General features: G+C 56.0%; 1 protein-coding gene across 1 annotated transcript; it reads left to right on the top strand.

Annotated features, from left to right (window-relative positions):
- The first annotated feature begins 787 nt into the window (after positions 1 to 787).
- LMAN1L (lectin, mannose-binding, 1 like) lies at positions 788 to 13,221 on the top strand. The gene is made up of 13 exons (XM_011932894.1): positions 788 to 962; positions 3,807 to 3,961; positions 4,077 to 4,184; positions 4,282 to 4,340; positions 6,354 to 6,453; positions 6,778 to 6,898; positions 7,670 to 7,725; positions 8,247 to 8,379; positions 8,686 to 8,897; positions 10,127 to 10,212; positions 11,051 to 11,174; positions 11,817 to 11,944; positions 12,940 to 13,221. Exons 1-13 carry the CDS (start codon positions 788 to 790, stop codon positions 13,067 to 13,069), a joined length of 1,587 nt encoding a protein of 528 aa, XP_011788284.1. The 3' UTR covers positions 13,070 to 13,221.
- The last annotated feature ends 666 nt before the right edge of the window (positions 13,222 to 13,887 follow it).

The raw sequence follows: 13,887 nt of genomic DNA, 5'->3' as shown, positions 1-13,887 counted from the left end.
GCTGGTCTCAAACTCCTGACCTCAGGTGATCCATCCACCTTGGGTTCCCAAAGTGCTAGGATTACAGACATGAGCCACGGTGCCCGGCCCTAAAATTTTTTAACAATTCTTCAGTATAGTCAAATATCCATTGTTCAAAAATATCCATTGTTCAAATGTCCCCGATATCTTTTTTTTGTTTTCCCAGTTGGGTTAAAATTTGGCTCCAAACAAGGTCTGCACATTGCATTTTTGTGCTGTCTCTAAGGACTCCCTTTCTTTTTTGCATGTAATGCATTGGTTGAGGAAACCAGGCTGCTTGGAAGGATGAACCTGGGGGAATGAGGGAGAGGAAGAGAGGGGGCAGGGAGGAGAGAAGGATGGGTGTCCAGATAGACGTGCCACCCATGCTGGGGGACACAGGCAGGATGTGGAGGCCTGTCTCCCTAACGGGGAGGGGAGGCCAGGGCTGCTGAAGCCCAACCCTGGGTGCCCCCCTCCCTCCACCACATCCAGCTGCTGGACGTGAGGGGAGATAGAAAGACGGCCTGAGTCAGGAGCAGGGGCAGAGCTTGGGTTGTCGAGGGGTCCCGCTGCCCACGTCAGACTGGAGGTGAGGGAGGGGCGGGGCCTGACAGCAGGCCTGGAAGGAACAGGATGTCTATGCTGGAGAGGGAGAGAGAAGACAGTGCCAAACCCAGCTCCTGGCCAGTCCCCAGCTCCTCCCTGCCTGGCCCTATCCCAGGATCCCCTCCCCGGCCTCTCAGCTATGATCTACCCCAGGGCCCAGACATCAGGTGCCTTCACAATGCCGGTGGTCAGTGGTCCAGGTCCCTTGTTCTGCCTTCTCCTCCTGCTCCTGGAACCCCACAGTCCCGAGACGGGGCGTCCTCCTCTGCGCAGGTTTGAGTACAAGCTCAGCTTCAAAGGCCCAAGGCTGGCATTGCCTGGGGCTGGAATACCCTTCTGGAGTCATCATGGAGGTGAGGGGCAGGGGTGGGGACCAGCCATGCCCAGGGTCCCTCAAAGTGCTGAAGGGGCTGTGACTTGATGGGGAATGGGTCTGTCACAGCCATCCTCTGTCCAGGGTGGGGTAGGGCCTGGGACAGTGCCAGGCACCCCAGGACCCCTCCCAGGCTTGTCTCCTGCTCCACCCCCTCAACACTCCCGAACCCTGCCCAAGCTGTTTCTCCTCTACCTCTCTGCTTCCCTGCGCCAGGACTTCTCTCTTCTCCTCTGCCTCTCCTTGGACCCCTGCCCTTCCTCTGCCTCTCTGACCTGTGAACACACAGACACATGCTCACACACTAAGTCCCAGACACACAGAAGGCAATGTGGACCAGCACAAACCTCCACTCTCCTGGCTCCATCCCGGCAGGCCTGTGGCTGGCCATGAGAACTGGGGGCTACCTGGAGGGAGGCATCCTCATTCCAGGTGAGTGGGCACCAGCCCTTCCCTGTATGGGTGTTGTGGGTGGAAGCAGGCATGAGAGCATCTTAGCCCATAGGTTTGTGTTCAGGGACTTCCAAACCTGGACCTACAGAGTGTGTCTTCTACCAGATCTTGTTCCAAAAAGGATTTGTGATGATGGAACTACACGATAGAGGGAAGCTTACTTACATTAGGAGTGAGCAAGGACAATGAGGATTAGAGTGGAGCATGAAATAGTCTAGGAGCATGGCTTCCAAAACATACGCTGTGAGGTCTGTCCACCTCAGAGTTAGGCCATAAATTTAATTCTGAGCCTCTTAGCAGGCAAAGCAAAGATAGAAAGCAGATCAGCTGTGGATTTCTGTCTATAAGATGTGAGTTCTTGGCCAGGCACAGTGGCTCACGCCTGTAATCCCAGCACTTTGGGAGGCCGAGGCAGGTGGATCAAGTGGCCAAGAGATCGAAACCATCCTGGCCAAAATGGTGAAACCCCGTCTCTACTAAAAATACAAAAATTAGCTGGGTGTAGTGGCACGCACCTGTAGTCCCAGCTCCTCAGGAGGCTGCGGCAGGAGAATCGCTTGAACCCAAGATCCTGCCATTGCACTCCAGCCTGGGCACCACAGAACCAAAAAAAAAAAAAAAAAAAAAAAAAAAAAGTTAGTTCTGAGAAATGGCATGATTCCTGACTAAAGCCAGGACAAAATATCCCTTTTTATTTATTTATTTATTTTTTTTGAGATGGAATTTCACTCTTGTTGCCCAGGCTGGAGTGCAATGGTGTGATCTCTGCTCACTGCAACCTCCACCTCCCGGATTCAAGTGATTATCCTGCCTCAGCCTCCTGAGTAGCTGGGATTACAGGTGCGTGCCACTACACGCAGCTAATTTTTATATTTTCAGTAGAGATGGGGTTTCTCCATATTGATCAGGCTGGTCTCGAACTCCTGACCTCAGATGATCCGCCCGCCTCGGCCTCCCAAAGTGCTGGGATTATAGGCGTGAGCCACCGCGCCCAGCCCAAAATATATCCCTTTAAGATGATAGGCCCTATCAGTAGGGTTTCTTCCAGTCCTCTTTCATAGAGACACAGGAGGTAACAAAAAAGTGGGCTGTTTCTCACAACACCATACTGGCCCCTGCCTCAGGACTAGGATGGCAAGCTTATACAACACTCATTGCTCTGGGCCTTGCCAAGTCTGGGTGTCACAGATCATGTAAGGGAACAGAGGCACCTTCTCCAAGATCACCCAGTGATGTGTGCATTGTCTATTCATTCATTGGTTCACCCTGATGCTCCTCTGTGCCCAGCCCAGAGACACAGGGTAGAGCCAGGCTGAAGGAGCCCATGGTCTAAGGCAAGGTCTCACCCACAGGCCTCATAAGGCTGAAAGCATAGTAGACAGTGGGCAATCCTTGCCTCCTGCAAGGATTTCAGAGGCAGTGACAACTTCCAGAAGCCCTGGGACTTGTGGCCTTGCAGCTCTGAGCCTCCCTACCCCCATCCCTGGCCTTTATAGAGCAAACAGGCTGGATTAGCAGCCTCCAGAACGTCCTGGCAGAGTCTGGGCCCTGGGCCAGGTTCCAGGCTGGCAGGTTGGAGGGTGGGGAGCGAGCTGGAGTAGGGCCTCTGAGTTCCCTGCCCCCAGTTCTTACGAAGACTGCCTCAGTTTCTCTCCCATTCCTCCTTCCTACCATGCAGCGCTCCTTCCTCCCCACCTCACCACCGCCAGTGACAATTCTCACACACACACTCCGTCCTGCACTCTTTCATCGCCATTCTGCAGGCCAGTTCTCACCTCCGCAACTTTGCTTTCCTGCTTTCCTCACCTTGAAATTCCCCCTAGGTCCTGTCCACTAGGAAGCTCCGGCCTCATTTGGCCACAGCCTAGAGTCCTGGGCCTCCTTGCAGTTACTTCTCCTAAAGTGTTCTCCTGTGTTCTGTGGTCTCAGGCACTTCCTTTTTGGTCACAAGGCCTCAGTTTCCTCATCTGAGAAATGGGCAGAGTTAGACACAAATCTCTCTCGTGGTGGAAAAAGCTTGCACTTAGGAGTCATACGGAGCTGAATTCCGTCCAATCCACTTAGTTCCTTAACTTTTCTGAGCCTCAGTTTCCTCATCTGTTAGATGGGGTCTTATAAAAACAGACAACACACACTGCAGTGAGGCTTCACGGACGACGCAGACAGTGCTGGCATTCATTGCCCTCCCCGGCAAACGCCCCTCCAGCTGTGCTGGGCTCTGACTCCTGCTTCCCTGGCTGGCTGGTTATTTAATGGCAGGCCTTGGCGTTGTCTCTTCCTCTTCTGGGAGCCCAGCCCAGGCCGGTGAGAGAGACTGAAGGGGGAACTGAGGTATAGTGGGGCCTGGGGCTTGAACTGCCCTGGTCCACAGACGCCATCCTGGGCCTGGAGGAAGTGCGGCTGACGCCATCCATGAGGAACCGGAGTGGCGCCGTGTGGAGCAGGGCCTCTGTCCTCTTCTCTGCCTGGGAAGTAGAGGTGCAGATGAGGGTGACGGGATTGGGGCGCCGGGGAGCCCAGGGCATGGTGAGTGTCCTCTCCTAGAGCTGACAGAGCAGGGTGGGTCAGGGAGGCGGGTGATGAGCCCTGGGGTCCCAGTATCTCACACGGTTCCCTGAGCTGAGGGGCTGCGGACCTACAGGTTGTGTGGTACACCCAAGGCAGGGGCCATGTAGGCTCTGTCCTTGGGGGGCTGGCCTCATGGGACGGCATCGGGATCTTCTTTGACTCCTCGGCAGAGGATACTCAGGTGCGTAGTTGTCTCCTGCCTGCCAGCCTCCCTGCCCGCCCACACCCTCCCCCTCCCGCCATGCCCGCGGCTCAGGCTGCTTCTCACCTCCCTGCAGAACAGTCCTGCCATCCGTGTGCTGGCCAGCGATGGGCACATCCCCTCTGAGCAGCCTGGGTAAGGGCCTGTCTAGACTGACCCCTCACCTCCATTTTTGCATTGAGAGGGGCCCATCCCCCCATCCGAGCCCCTGCCCCAGCCCACTCCAGCATGGGGCCCACCCTCCCAGAGCTGCCATCCTTCTGGACTCTCACTCAGCCGAAGCCCACCCCCCTGGGGCTTGATTCCTGCAACCCAACAGCCCCAGGTGAAATGATACAGGCTGTGGCCTGTGATGAGTATCTTCGCTCCCATGATCTCATCTCATCTCCAACACCCTCCATAAGTGGGGGTTATTCGTGCCATTTACAGGTCAGGACATTGAGCCCCAGAGAGGGGAATGGACGTGCTGTGGGCAGAGCTGAACTTTGAGCCCAGACTTATCCCTGAAGGGTCCCCGCTCTTCCCTGTTTAGCTGTCCTTTCGCTTTCCCACATGATTTGGCTTCTGTCCCCACCAAGCCGCCCCGATGCCTCCTCAGTAGCTGGGCCAGTTTGTCAGTGTCTCTCAGCAACCTTCCCTCAGCTCATAACAATTAGAGTAATTGCCTGCATTTATGGAGTGAGCTGACTGTATGCCAGGCCCAGCACCAAGTCCTTCTCATTTACTGTCTTAGTTAACCCTCATAACATTGTTATGAGGTCGTTCCAATTACCGTCCTCATTTTAGAGATGGCAACACTGGGGTTTGGAGAGATGAGATGGCTTGCCCAAGGTCACGCAGCTCGGGGCACAAACCCAGGTGGCTGCTCTGGTGCTGGCTTCTCCCCTGCCCTGTGCTGCCTCCCTCTTGGCGGAAGGCGGCACTGTCAGACGCTCTGCTATGAGTAGCCTGAGGTGTCCAGAGACACTCAGCGTTTAACACTCTTCTCCTGACTTCCCAGAGCCTGCCATGCCGACCCGTCAGGGAGGCAGCCTGGTCACATTGTCCTTGGCTGCCAGGACATGTCCAGGTCATCCATCCTGAGTCAGCTGGGAGAGGAATGGGAAGCCAGAGGCACAGGGGACTTGGAGTTTAAGAAGGAGGGAGGGGCCAGGCGTGGTGTTTCATGCCTGTAATCCCAGCACTTTGGGAGGCTGAAACGGGCGAATCATCTGAGGTCAGGAGTTTGAGACCAGCCTGGCCAACATGGTGAAACCCCGTCTCTACTAAAAACAAAAAAAAAATTAGCCGGGTATGGTGGCGAGCACCTGTAATCCCAGCTACTCGGGAGGCTGAGGCAGGAGAACCACTTGAACCCAGGAGGCAAAGGTTGCAGTGAGCCGAGATCGTGCCACTGCACTCCAGCCTGAGCAACAGAGCAAGACTCCATCTCAGAAAAAAAAAAAAAAAGAGAGAGAGAGAGAAGAAGGAGGGAGGGACGGGTGATAGGACGAGGGTGATAGGTGGGTCGGGGGTATGGAGGGCAGAAACTGCATTGTTAGTCCAGGCCTTTGTCCCCTTGAGGACGGGCCACAGGGAGGCCCCTAGCCCCTTCTGTAAATCCAAGTCCCAACACTCTGCCGGGCAGGGCTTGCTTCCCCTGCCCCTCTCTCTTCTGCCAAGGGAGCAGGCTACAAGAAGGGAGACTCAAGCTAGACAAGGTACCTATCCCATGCCAGCTCACCCAGAGGAAAGGGAGGTGGCACAGCAGATCTGGGCAGAGTGGCTTCTGGGACTGCCCTCACTGGCCAGGCCTTGAGTCCTGTATATCCTGGCAGATTCCAACTGCCCACAAAGGCCAGGCGCGGTGGCTCACTCCTATAATCCCAGCACTTTGGGAGCCAAGACGGGCGGATCACTTGAGGTCAGGAGTTCGAGACCAGCCTGACCAACAATGTGAAACCCCCATCTCTACTAAAAATACAAAAATGAGCCAGGCGTGGTGGTGCATGCCTGTAGTCTCAGCTACTTGGGAGACTGAGGTGGGAGGATCACTTAAGCCCAGCAGGCAGAGGTTGCAATGAGCCACAACTGTACCATTGCACCCCAGCCTGGGCAACAGAGTGTGACTCTTTCTCAAAAACAAACAAATGAACAAACTGCCCACAGGTATGGAGCCAGCCAAGTGCTGGGCTCCTGTCATCGGGACTTCCGGAACCGGCCACACCCCTTCAGAGCACGGGTCACCTACTGGGGGCAGAGGCTGCGCGTGAGTCACTTCCTGCTTCTGACAGGGCTCTGAGTTACAGAGCTGCTGTGTGTGCGTGCCCATGGCCCCAGCATACCAGTGCCTGTGACACCACGTGAGGCCCCTAGCACACACGGGCCAACATCTACAGGGGATCCTCCATCCCTACACAGAATCCTAACACTCACCCAGAGCACATACATGTAAGGGCTCACATGAGACCAGGAGTGCTGGTCACCTCCACGCCATTCTGACACCAAGCCCTAGGGCCACCTGCCCTCCGGGGAGCCAGGGAGTCAGAGGTAAGGACAACCCCCCACCGCTCACTCCCTCCGTGTCCCTCAGGTGTCCTTGAACAGCGGCCTCACTTCCAGTGATCCAGATGAGTTCTGTGTGGATGTGGGGCCCCTGCTTTTGGTCCCTGGAGGTTTCTTTGGGGTCTCAGCAGCCACCGGCACCCTGGCAGGTGAGGATCCCACTGGTCAGGTAAGAGCAGAAGGGCAGTGATGAATGAATCACCCTGAGCACCCCTTTTAAAGTGCACTGGGGTGGCATCAGCCACTTCACCACATGACCTGGGCCTCCATGACCCTTGGGAGAAGTCACATCTGCCTTGAGACTTGCAAGTCTCAAATGGGATAAAACAAGAGAAACTTTGATTTCAGTGCTGGCCCCATAAGTGCCCCTAGCTGGGAGCTGTGGGACAAGTGGAAGACAGACAGCAAGGAGGGACATTTAGGAAAATGGAGCAAAGAGATGTGATGCCATGGAGAGTCCACAGAGGATCCCACAGTGGGAAAGCCGAGGGAAACCAGAGCGTGGGAGTCCTTGAATGCCAGGACCTTAGTCTGGTTTCTGAGGAGGAGAGTGATACAGTCAGAGCTATGCCGGAGAGGGGCCACAGCACAGTTGCTACTGGTAGGCCTGAGCAACTGGGGGCCTGAGCGTGTCACTTGGTTTGCTGCCATGGCTCTAGCCCAGGATGTTTTGTGATCGTCCAGTTCTGCCACTCACAGGGGCCTGCCTCTGACTGAGTGTGAGGTTCAACCCTCACCACCCACCCATCTACCTGTCAACCCTCACATCTTTCCTATGAAGTGAGCAAGACAAGCATCAGATGATGGCCCAAAGTCACCCCTCTTGCCTCAGTGGGATATCATGGCGGTGAAGGTGGAGGCTGAGCAAGGGGGCTGCTAGGTGGAGGGGTCTTACTTCTCCTTCATCTGTCCCCTTCCAGATGATCATGATGTCCTGTCCTTCCTGACTTTCAGCCTGAGTGAGCCCAGCCCAGAGGTGATGCCAGCCCTGGCCTACCTGGGAATGGCAGCCCAGGGACCCTGCCCTTGCCCATGTCATGGTGCCCTCAGACCTGCCATTCCAGCCCTTACCTCCACCTGGCCTCTGAGCTCTGCTCAGGCCAGACCTTGTGCTGGGCAGTGCTGTGGGCCAGGCCCGGTCTGCAAGGCCTCATAGGCTGGCTGGCTCAGGCTGTGACATTACAGTTCAGAGTGATCAGTGCCAGGTCTCAAAAGGCACAGGGGGCTGTGGGAGCACAGAGGAGAGGTCCCAACCAGCCAGGCGGTCAAGGAAGGCTGCCTGGAGGAGATGAGCTTAAAGAGCCGCGGATCAGCACGTACAGGCCTGAGGCCACAGCAGGGAGGGAAGAGGGTGGGGATCTGTGTGAAGGCAGAACTCAGAGGGCTGGAAACTTCAGGCCAGATGGCCAGGGAGGGAGACTGGGTTCGTGGGGAAGCCTGTGGGAAGGCTGGATCTCCCATGGGTTTGGGGCCCGACTTTCTGTCTTCCTCCCCCAGGTTCCCCCTCAGCCCTTCCTGGAGATGGAGCAGCTCCGTCTGGCGAGGCAGCTGGAAGGGCTGCGGGCAAGGCTGGGCCTGGGCACCAGGGAGGATGTAACTCCAAAGTCAGGCTCTGAAGCTCAAGGAGAAGGTAGGGACTGAGAGAGCAGGCAGGTGGCGCCCATCTGAGTGTCACAGCATCCTCCACCCTTATGACCAGGAGTCCTTTAATCAGAAGGGAAACTGAGGCCTGAGGAGGCCATATCTAAGCAGGCCCTGGGCCCAAGTGTTCTGTCCTATCCCCACCTTACCATTCAGATTCATTTTCCAGGAGAGGGTCTTGGAGGCAGCAGCCACACTTTCTGGCACCCCCTCCAACAAGCCCCCCCAAAGATAAGATAGGCTGTGTTATGCCACCATGGCTGGCTGCCCATCCCAGCTCTGCCCTAATCCCCAGGGGAAAGGCTCTTTGACCTGGAGGAGATGCTGGGCAGACACAGCCGGATCCTTCAGGCTCTGCGGGGTCTCTCCGAGCAGCTGGCCCAGGCTGAGAGGCAATGGAAGAAGCAGCTGGGGCCCCCAGGCCAAGCCAGGCCTGATGGAGGCTGGGTGAGTAGCCCCACAGGCATCCAAGGCTCCACCTGTGGGCCTGAAAGAGGAGCAAGCACTGTAGTAAGCAACTCGTCTCCCTAAGGCCTGGAGGGAAAGGAGGGCAGGGATGAGATCACAGGATGGGGTACGGCAGCATGCGGGGTAGCATCTCTGCACAACCAAATGTGCATGGGGCTGGGGCTGAGGCTGGGGCTGGGGAGAGGAGATGCCAGATATTTGGACTCGGCTCTGTAGATGAATGACAGAAATAGACTAGGTGCTAATTTGCATGTAGCTTCACATGCAATTTGCATATGGCTTGCTTAATGCTCAGTTGCACCAGAAGCCTCATTTCATCTCCATTGCCATCTGGCTCCTCCCCCAGGGAGTCATGCCTCGGGTCATGCCCAGCCTGGGGGTCTGAGAGCTAAACTCAGCCAAGGTGTTAGATACTGGGCAGAGGAGGCCAGCAGCTCTTGCGGGCTTTGCTGGACTCTGACAGCTCGAGGTTTTAATCTTGTGTCAGAGCAGCTTAGGCTGGGCTGCTAGTGTGGGGAAACGGGGAGGGGACTCACACTCCAGGGCCAGGCCTCTCTGATCCTACCCCCAGACCCTGAACACCACTCAGTAAGGCAGGGACCCAAACACTGGGTGTTGACCAGCACTGGCCCCAGCTTGGATAGTGCCCTGGGCGAACCGGGAAAGAGAGGACTAGGCTGGGCCTCTGCCTCCTTCAGGGGACAGAACCACTTTTAGAAGGGAGAGGTATTTTGGCCGGGCGTGGTGGCTCAGGCTTGTAATCCTAGCACTTTGGGAGGCCGAGGCGGGCGGATCATGAGGTCAGGAGATCGCGACCATCCTGGCCAATATGGTGAAACCCTGTCTCTACTAAAAATACAAAAATTAGCTGGGCCTGGTGGCGTGCGTCTGTAGTCCCAGTTACTTGGGAGGCTGAGGCAGAAGAATCGCTTGAACCTGGGAGGCGGAGGTAGCCGTGAGCTGAGATTGTGCCACTGCACTCCAGCCTGGCGACAGAGCAAGACTCCATCTCAAATAAATAAGAAGGGAGAGGTATTTTGAGAAAACCCTGAAGTGGCCACTGTTGGGAGGAAACCACCACCCCTGGGGAGAGGGGTGTGAGTGGAGGGGAATGTGGGAAGCCCCTGTGGATGAGGTCAGAGAAACACAGTGTGTCCAAATAAGGAAGGCCTGGTAATCTGGGAAGGCCTCTGGAAGGAAGAGGCTGCAGTGAACCTGGGAAGGTGAGCTCTGACAAGACAGGGGCTGTGTCCTGGGCCCTAGACAAGAGGCTGGCCCTCCTGCAGGACTCTGCTAAGGTCGATGCCCTGCTCCATGGACAGAGGACTCTGCTCCAGGCCCTGCAAGAGATGAGGTAAGGGACTGGGTGGGGACCCCTCCACCACCTTGTTTCTCTGCCTGAAGTTCCTCCATTAGCCCTTCATTCCTTCCATCATTTCCTGAGTGCCCAGCACACAGCCTGTCAATTGGAAGGGCTGGGGGTGGAGTTAGGTTTGTTGAGTTGACTTGAATTTAACTGAATCAAGTTTAATGTTTTGCAAGTCCTTGTTGAAAAGCAGTTCTCTCCAGGAGAAGCCCATCATGAAGGCCACCTCAGACACTCCCACCCTCAGGAGGGTTAAGAAATCTGAGCATTCCTTCAGTGGCAGCTCCTGGGACGAGGGGCATTTTGATGGGGGCTCTTGGAGAGGGAGCACAGCCAAGACCAGACCAGCTGGAGGAGGCAGTCCCTGACTTGGTTTTGCGCCCCCATTAGCTTCCCGTTATCCCACTCTAGGCTGGATCTCTGGAGCCCTGGGGGTTGGGGGAGTTCTGGGGATGCCGTGGAGGAGGCATGCATCCCAACCTGAAGCCTAAAGCCCCCCTGTACACACAGAGCTAGATGGCTAGGGTTGGGGGTGGAGAGGCACCTAGATGAGAAGAAGGAAAGGAGTTAAATCCAGGATGGAAGGCAGAGCTGGGGAGCCTGGGGTTGACACAGATAGCTTTAGGGAGATCTTTATCTGAGCTAAAGTCTCAGGATCTAGGAAGAAGGTTGGAGGAGAAAAGACCAGCCCCCAAGAAGGGGCCCCATGGATGGTAACTGTTCCCCACCCATGTGCTGCCCCTGGGGAGATGGGAAATGATTAGGCCATTTGTGTGGAAGCAGAAGAGGTAATGAGTCATCTTACTTGGTTTCCACCCCCGATTAGGGATGCAGCTGTCCGCATGGCCGCAGAAGCCCAGGTCTCCTACCTGCCTGTGGGCACCGAGCATCATTTCTTAGAGCTGGACCACATCCTGGGCCTCCTGCAGAAGGAGCTTCAGGGCCCGGCGGTGAGGGGGAAGTAGCGGGCAGCATGGGGTCCCCAACCCTGATGTCTGGCTCAGCCACCCTTCTTCTAGCACTTTGGCAGCCCCAAGCCATCCTGCCTTTGCCCTCCCCTCCCAGGACTGCTGGCAAGCACATCTGTGCCTGTGTCAGTGTCTGTATGTGCATGCATACATGCCAGCACACATCTCATCTTCTCTCCGCCCTCTCTGCTCTCTGGAGAGTCCCACAGACTCAGCACCAGCAGGGCCCTGGACACCCCTCAATCCAAATGGGGTGGGCCATGTCCAAGATCATTCAGAGTCCAGTGGTGGAGTCGGATCTTCCCCATGCCCTGTCCCATCCTCCTTCCCTCGCCCTTACCCTGCTCACCCTGCCTTTGGCTCTCTACTTCTCTCTTTCTCTTCTCTTGAGCCCTGGGCCCCTTGATGATCCCAGGCCTTCCCAGCTGTTCCCACAAATGCAGCCATGGGAGCTGGGGTGGGGGAGGCAGCTTTGTACACTGCCCCTCTCCAAGTTCCCTGGATAAGAGCCAGGACACCCCGAGCCTGGGGAAAGGAAACGGAGCATGCACATGGCCTAGATTCCAGGTCCCCCCTCCTTTTGAGTAAGAAACTAAGCTAGGACCTTAGACTTTCCCCTTTCAGAAGGCAGCGGCCAAGGCCCCCCGCCCACCTGGCCAGCCCCCAAAGGCCTCCTCGTGCCTGCATCCTGGCATCTTCCTGTTCTTCCTCCTCATTCAGACTGTAGGCTTCTTCAGCTACGTGCACTTCAGGTGGGCCACCCCATGAGTAGGACTTCCTACAGCACTGGCATCTCCTGGTTCTCAGCTATAGCCATTGGATTTAGGAGAGGGGACACTTCAGCCCAGAGGGGACCTGCCCAGTCCCCAAATCACAAAGAGCACAGTGCAGGATAGGGCCCATTCTCTCACCAAGCACCACTGACCACCTGCTCAGCCCCCAGCCCCATCTGGGTCCTGCTCTCAAGGAGCTCACTCACACAGGTTTAACTGACCCTGTGTAGTCAATGCCATGATGTCAGGAAGCTGAGGGGCTACAAGAATGCAGGAGAACATACTTGACCCCCCTTGGTTAGGGAATCAACCTGGAAGGGACATTTGATATGGTCATTAAGGTGACTAGGAGTTTTCCACCCTGACAAGATAGGTAAAGGCATAGAGGCAGAGGGAACAGCATGAGAAAAGGCAGGGAGGTGTGAGAAAAACATAATATTTTAGAGAAAAAGTGGCAAGTTCAGTAGTGTTGGAACAAAGGGCAGGACCTTTGTGAAACTGGGCAAAGAGATCTGAAAAAGTGAGAGGAGGTCACTAGTTTTGCTTGGTGTGTGTTTGCTGAATGAACGTGCACCATTTAGAGATGTGGGGTGTGCTAAGGGCCTCAGCAATGAGACTGACAATCTTTGTTGGTGGAATTTCAAGACAAGAAGAGTCGGTGCAGGCTGGGATGGTCCTGGAGGAGGAGTAAAATGAGCTAAGCTTTAAAAAGCACAAGGTGGAAATGCTCACAGGCTTCAGCACATGCACAGGAGTGCAGTGGTGGCAATCAGCCTGGAGCCACTAGGACAGACCTTACATGCCCGGGGGGGGAAGCGTGGACCATATGCAGCAGGCCAAAGAGCCGCAGAAAGTCCAAGAACAGGGGAAGTTGTGGTGCAGTGAGTGTAGCAAGACAAGCACGAGAGTCTTGATTTTTCGAAAGCCCATAAAGGAGAGATACAAGTAGCCTGTAACCTTTTCTCTCGCAGCAGGCAGGAGCTGAACGAGAGCCTACAGGAGTGTCTGTTCACAGGCAGCCTTCCTCTGGGTCCTGTACCACACACCCCCAGGGCCCCGGGGATTCTCAGGAGGCAGCCTCTCCCTGCCAGCATGCCTGCCTGACCCACCTCAGAGCCTGCTTTGCATCACTGGGAAGTAGGCAGTGTCTGTGTGGGTGCTTGGTCATTATCCTCTCCATCTGGGTGCCCAGCTCCCACCCACACCTGAGCTTTCAGCACACTCCCACCTTATTAAAGGTGATTTCCCTCTCCCCATGCTGTGATATGATGGTCTGCTTTCCAGCCTCACCCTAATCTCTGTGAAGGCTTCCTCCCCTTCTGAGTAGCTGGCTAGGAGTGCGCTCCAAGCAGGCAAGGAGGCCAAGGCCTGGCCTAACCTCCAAAAGACCAGATACCCACGGGCTTTTAACCCTCGACTTTGGAGGAAAAGAGAGCCATGACTGTATATAATGCTGTCCTCAAATTCACCCAGAACAGACAGCAGTGTCCCTCCTGAGTCCCTCCAGCTCAGCCAGCATCACTGAGCAGCTCTCTCCCTCCCCACTCCTAACTGCTCCAGGGGCAGCAGGGGAGGCGCGTGACAGAGCAACCCTGAGAGGCCAACTCGCGGAACCATAACTGGGATTCCCGCTCGCGCCCTCTGGTCTCCCTCCCTTTTCCAGCGTCAAGCTCTTTGGGCAGCTGCTGGGTTCAGTGACTTGGGTGGGTGGGGAGAATGGGGGGCGCCCAAGGCTGGGTTTTTACCCCTTGCTGCTACCTGGATCTCCCAGCTGAAATCCCAGTTATCAGTGGCCCAGGAAAGGAGAAAGTTGGAAGACGCTAGGGAACAGGGTTCCAGGAGTGTATCAGCTCAACCCCTCTCCCGGGAGAGCGACCCCACCACCGCAGGCCCTAATCCGCTGTCAGCAGTGCCCAGCGGAG

Source organism: Colobus angolensis, unplaced genomic scaffold (genome assembly GCF_000951035.1).
Source record: "Colobus angolensis palliatus isolate OR3802 unplaced genomic scaffold, Cang.pa_1.0 Scaffold99, whole genome shotgun sequence".
In the NCBI taxonomy this organism is placed as follows: domain Eukaryota; kingdom Metazoa; phylum Chordata; class Mammalia; order Primates; family Cercopithecidae; genus Colobus; species Colobus angolensis.
The sequence above is the reverse complement of the archived record's forward strand: the minus strand, read 5'-3'. Positions and strand labels throughout refer to the sequence as shown.

Bases quoted from the DNA above. Each gene is read 5' to 3' on its own strand.
- LMAN1L (XM_011932894.1), top strand. From the start codon at position 788: ATGCCGGTGGTCAGTGGTCCAGGTCCCTTGTTCTGCCTTCTCCTCCTG. The intron at 4,341-6,353 runs GTAAGGGCCTGT...AACTGCCCACAG, and splicing joins ATCCCCTCTGAGCAGCCTGG to GTATGGAGCCAGCCAAGTGC. The intron at 10,213-11,050 runs GTAAGGGACTGG...ACCCCCGATTAG, and splicing joins CAGGCCCTGCAAGAGATGAG to GGATGCAGCTGTCCGCATGG.